General features: G+C 34.1%; 1 protein-coding gene across 1 annotated transcript; it reads right to left on the bottom strand.

Moving 5' to 3' along the window:
- Positions 1-499: 499 nt before the first annotated feature.
- LOC125680361 (uncharacterized) lies at positions 500-4,955 on the bottom strand. The gene is made up of 5 exons (XM_056154574.1): positions 4,636-4,955; positions 1,537-1,842; positions 1,378-1,446; positions 1,157-1,234; positions 500-713 (listed from the first exon to the last, which is right to left on the bottom strand). The coding sequence occupies exons 1-5, from the start codon at positions 4,639-4,641 to the stop codon at positions 624-626; spliced, it is 549 nt and encodes a 182-aa protein (XP_056010549.1). The 5' UTR covers positions 4,642-4,955; the 3' UTR covers positions 500-623.
- Between the last annotated feature and the right edge of the window lie 1,493 nt (positions 4,956-6,448).

Raw genomic sequence — 6,448 nt, 5'->3', positions numbered from 1 at the left:
TAATTCAGATATTAGGTTAAGGTCACTATTCAATTCGGGTAGCAGGTCAGATGTCTTGCGGCTGGTTGTGCTGTATATTAAGTTTAATTTAGCACAATGGCTTCTCTAGGTAAATTTAACATACCCTAGGTCAGGTCATGGTCATAAAGCCAATTCTTTTATTAATCATATATATACAATGTATATATATAAATCTACTTAAAATTAGATCCTATGATCCACTCATCTACTATCGCTACACTTGTGTAACGATAGTAGATGAGCGGATGATAGGGTCTAATTTTAAGTAGATTGATGGATGTCTATTTTGCATTGCTTATGCTTATAGGAGTTATGAGATTGATCACTGTTCGTTATCTTCACCTTTCATTGAGCTATTCTGATCACCCTTTGTCTGTCGTCTGGCCGTCATGGGAAAGCATACCGTTATTTTTATTTTATAGATATCCTTTCCCATGAGAAATCTCGTGTACGAGACATGCAGCATTAATTTACAAAATTTATTTTGAGTCCGTTTATTAAGCAATTAAATACTTCAAACATTTAAAATAACTTTTTACAATAAGATATCAAAATATCATCACATTTCACTGTTCATTTTGTGGAAATTGTATCAGATTTCCTTATCTTCCGAACAATCGAAAAAGGAACAAAATGGCTCTCCTCCCTTTCTTTGCTTTTTCCCCATGATTCTTATTTTCCTTTCCATTCTTCTGAAATGACGAATGATAAACGAATACGTTGATATTTTCATAAAATAATATCCTATATTCCGTAAATATTTCATTATATATATACTAGGTTAATTTGTTGAAGGTTACATTATTTTATCATTTGATTTATTTCACACACATATTCTGTATATACAAATACTATGAAAGTAAACAAATTTAACAAGAAATTGAATAGATAATCACATTCTTGGGAGTAAATGGGTTAAGCCTACACCACAGTTTTTAAAAAAAAGCTTAGAACTGTTCTGCTGAAAACAAAGAAAACTAGAATTTAAAAATAAATGTAAAAAAAAAAAAAAAAAAAAAAAAAACCTGTATATTCTTATACTTTCAAAATAAAAACCAGAATTGGAGATAAAATATTGTAGACCAACTGATTATTCATATAAGATGTAATTATTATTCAGTATACAGTAATTTACCTTCTTATCGTCAGACAACAGAGCCTCATTTATCAGATCTTTGCTTTCTTTTCTTATGTTTGTGATGTTGTCTTTATTCTGTTTGGCAAGTTAAAATAAAAAATTAAAGGCATTAGAGACATAATGTACAAAGATAATGTCATACATACAAGTTTACTAAGAATTACATGGCATACAGTTTGCGAGAAAGTTTAAAATATTACTCATGCAGTATGGATTACCTTTATTAAAAATCCTTCCACAACCAAAGGACTTCTCATCATTTTAATATAAGGATGAAGATCATTTTCCTGAAATAGACAGACACGTCAACACTGCTATAGAAATGAAATTCATTTTGTGTCTACAAAATCAAGATGAATGAACACTAGATGATTTACCTCCTCGTCATTTTCTTCCTCAACATACTGTGCGGTACTTTTAGTCTCTTTAGTATCTTTCACTTTAAAGGCCTCTACCCCGCCTTCCTCCATCATGGTCTCTTCCATGCTTTCGTCATGAATGATCCCTTCCATGATTTCGTCATAAATGGTCTCTTCCATGATTTCGTCATCAATTATACCTTCCATGCTTTCGTCATCAATGGACTTTTCCATGCTTTTGTCATGAATGGTCCCTCCCATGCATTCTTCAGGAATGATCCCTTCCATGTATTCCTCTTCGGTAGTTGCTTCCATGTCTTCCTCCTTGAATACATAACGAAATATTAACTTACACTTCCAATAATTTTGCTTTGATGCGTAATGATCGCCGTTTACTCATGACTTCCCTGCAATATTGTGAACAATGAACAATATAAATCTTGATAAATATAGAACATCTATTTTAGCGGCTGGAAATTCCAATAGAAATGAAAGTAGAATGTAAAATTAAAAAATAAGATTCATTTTTGAAAATACTTGAGGGTATCAACTGGAGGCTTCACGCCGGTATACTTCTCATGAACTGCTAACGCACTACAAAGTATGGCGGTGTGAAGCGTGGCAGTCCATACCCTCATGTATGTTAGCGCTTCATGAAAAGTATGCCGGCGTATGTTAGCGCTTCATAAAAAGTATGCCGGCGTATGTTAATAATAACCTTTATTTATCCAGGATAACACAAATTAGCATGTAGCTAGTTTTTTCCATTGTGGTCCTGCATTAAAACATATACACAAACATAAAATTAACATCTAAAATAAGTATCTAAACATGAATACGATATAAAAGGAAAAGGGGAAAAATATAGCATAAGAACACCTTATTGGTGATAAAATTATTACCTAAAGATAAGATAAGATAAGATATTCTTTATTTCCTCCGACTTAACGGAGAGTTTGTGGAAATTACATGTATCAAACATAGAACATATTTACATAGTGGAGAATATAAGTAACATGTCTATAATATATATAATCATATATTTAGGCAACAAATCATCTAGAACTTTCGGCAATCTACAATAACGCAACTTCTTATTCTGTATAGTATCGTTGCAACACACAGCATTATTTCTTTCCGTTTACAAAAGGATATGTCATTGAAACTAGTTTCATCAATACAACCCAGTAACGATAGATATTGTTTTTCTGTATCCTGATAATCAAAAAGAACATATTCATGAACATCAATAATATCTAATATCATTTCTAAAAGACATTGTCTATCATCTAATGTGTAAAAGCATTCGAGTAAAATGTGCAAGTTGTAGTTATCCGAATATTTGTCACAGAATGAGCACAATTTAGAAACGATTTTCATAGATGAAAGCTGTATGAGAAAATTAAATAGCAACCATTTCGACGGATCTTCTTTCACCAGGTACCAGAGTTTGTTTGAACATAGTCTTGTGTGGATTTTTCCAAATGTAGACAGAGATGGATCAGCAGATAATGCACCTCTCCATTGTCTTTCCTCTGCTGTCCGTATAGTTTTCACAACGATTTTTGAAAATTCTTTTTTGTTGAAGACAGTTGCGGAATTCATAGTGTCAGAGAGTTGATATTTTTCTGCTGTTTTTAATAAAGTCTTAGTTGGTGAAAACGTTGAAGATACAGGAGTGTCAGTAATAAATCGATATATTTGGGGGGAAAATAGAGGAATGGTCCGCTCTCAAGAGTCTGCCAAGAAAGAGCCGTTGGCATTTATCTATATAGCCTCGTATAGTCCAAAGTCCAAGGTTCGATATACATATTGTACTTGCAAGTGAAGGTGAGAATTTCGAAAAACCTTGCACGATCCTAGAGAAGTGTTTTTGGATATATTCAAGCTTTTGAATTTCAGTATTTGATAAAGTCGGCCAGAGTTTACAAGAATAGAAGGCAGAAGGCAAAACGATCCTTTCCATGCAAGGTGAAGATAACGAACAGTGATCAATCTCATAACTCCTACAAGCAATACAAAACAAATAGCTGGGCAAACACGGACCCCTGGACACGCCAGAGGTGGGATCAGGTGCCTAGGAGGAGTAAGCAGCTGTGTGTAATCCAGTTTTGTTGACTCCGATTGAATATAACGAATGTATTTTACATCTCGCAGTTTTACATACACGTTCTGTTAATTTATCATTTTTCATATTTCCTTGTAAAAGGCATCCAGCGTATACAATTGAGTCACTCTGAGGAATATCATTACCAAAAAGAGTAATACAGTAATCTTTGTTGTTGTTGTGATTTACCGAATGTAACAAAAACACTTTTAGATGGATTGTAATGTAACCTCCATTTGTAAGCATATTCTTCGACAATATTTAACATATTTTGTAAGACCTTTGGTGAATAACTAGTAAGTGCAGTATCATCAGCTAATAAAATACCCGGGATATGTACATCTCCAAGTCTTAGTCCATAATTATATTTACACAGTTCATGCAAGAGATCATTTATATATACAAGAAACATAAAAGCACTCAGCACTCTTCCTTGTCTTACACCTTGAGATATTTTAAACAGGTTTGAATTAAGACCTCCAAAAGATACAAAACATTTGCTATCATTATACCAGTATTTCGTGAAAAGCATGCCTGCGTATGTTAGCGCTTCATGAAAAGTATGCCTGCGTATGTTAGCACTTCATGAAAAGTATGCCTGCATATGTTAGCACTTCATGAAAAGTATACCTGCGTATGTTAGCACTTCATGAAAAGTATGTCTGCGTATGTTAGCGCTTCATGAAAAGTATGCCTGCATATGTTAGCACTTCATGAAAAGTATACCTGCGTATGTTAGCACTTCATGAAAAGTATGTCTGCGTATGTTAGCGCTTCATGAAAAGTATGCTGGCGTATGTTAGTGCTTCATGAAAAGTATGCCTGCGTATGTTAGCGCTTCATGAAAAGTATGCTGGCATGAAGAGTCGCAGTTCGTGCCCTCATGAATTTTCAAAAAGAGATATAACAGTAAATGCAATAAGGGAGTATTGTATACTCTCCATTGATATACGATAAATTTGCAAAACTTGTGCAATATATAAGATATCATTTCTAATTGTAGGGTGTACCTCCATATATGGCAGCTTTCTTTCAAGCCACTCCACTAGTTGTCTTCCGTCTTTAAATTCCGGCTTGGTGCCCTCTTCCCAGACGTTTTCCTCTTCATGCACTATGTCTTCTACATCTTCATCTTTCCCATGCTCTTCCACTTCCTCCTGCAAATTTTTTACACAAATTACAACTGCATACACATTTTAGCAATATAAGATTGTTCACCTATCCATACAAAGAGTGTTTCACCATTTGGAATGCGTCAAGGAATCTCCTGATACATGGCTTTACTTTTTTGAAAAGAACTACATTAAGAGGGAGAAAAGTTGACATTTTTGTGTGTTATTTAAATTAAAAAAAAAAACCCCAAAAAACCCCACCAATCTATCGTTCTGAACAAGTCCGTCACAAGGTGACAAAATAAGTTAGTTATGCTAAAGCATCAATGACTATTTCTCTGTTCATTTAATGAAAATGCCAGCCTTTGATAAATGAATGTTCTTTGGATTTTGATACAAATTTATTCCATAGTTAGAAAAAAAAGAACTTGCAATTAAATATTCCATTTCAGGATAGTATGTCTCTTTACTCCAACTCCGGAAGAAAAAATAGTGGACTTTGTCATCGGGTTCAAAAGTCTGAAATGATATACGTATAATCTGACATACATTTGCAATTCCAAAAGTTCGCTTTATAATTGTCTCAACAATCGGTTAGTTGGTTGTTTAACGTTCCGTCGAGAAATTTTCAGTCGTATTGAGACGTCACCAGTTGGAGGTGAAATACCACAAATTTAGACCTATGCTTAGCGCTTAGGACGGTATTTATGATTGTTCTCTAACGTGCCAACGCCCTCCGTGACACGGAACTTCCGTTTTTAAGGTCATATCCGAAAGACCCGTGATTCTCACTTCTAAATGCTAAGCGCGTTAATCGAAGGAGTAATCACTAACGTATGTTTACGTCTTAGGTTTGAAGCCTCAATTGTGAAAAGAACCAAAAAATTACGTTAAATTATTATTAATGAAAGTATGTATATTCATCTTCGTGGCTAGTTAAAACAATATGTATCCGACAATACCTGTTGGTAAGGAAGCTGTTGATTTAACCACTGTAGGTATTCCCTTCCATCTCTGAACTCCGCCATTGACAGATCGTCCTCCTGGTCATCCTCCAATATCGCTTGTTCCAATATCGCCTTCCTGTCAAAACAGACATACCGGGATATATAAACATTCAACTACTATCGATAGTAGTATCATTTTCCCATTATTTCTTAGAGGTGTTTCTATGACCAGTACCTCCATGATTTCTGATAGTTCTACATTTTCTTTATGTCGGCACAAGTATTCTCCAATGCTATTACTGTCTGACCTGTCAACCTACAAAACAAATTCGGGACGTATACATTTAAAATGAATACATTCATGTGAGAGAACACGAAAATGAAAACCACTCTATTTTTTACTTGACTTTGTTAAGAAAACAGAACAATGAGAACATGTACTTTATGTTGCACCTTTTTAAAGTTCTTCCCTTGGACATCTGTAATCTTTGCTGAATTGCATTGGAGTAGGCCTATATCCCCGTACGCGAATCCATAGGCGTCTTTCTAAAAATTATGATACAAACAATTATTAAAAAATATTCTACATTATCATTATTTTCTCCCGAATTACATTCATAGCAAAATTGTCTTTACATTTAGATATAATATTCATTTGATAGTGATGGGCTTCATATCTTTTTCTTCAAATAGCTTTTCAAACTCAATCTAACTATCTGTGAGTACTAAACTGTCCTGATTAGTTCAAAATAATTAACGAAAAC

This window comes from Ostrea edulis, chromosome 2 (genome assembly GCF_947568905.1).
Source record: "Ostrea edulis chromosome 2, xbOstEdul1.1, whole genome shotgun sequence".
NCBI classification, from domain to species: Eukaryota; Metazoa; Mollusca; class Bivalvia; order Ostreida; family Ostreidae; genus Ostrea; species Ostrea edulis.
This window is presented reverse-complemented; position numbering and strand designations above follow the sequence as displayed.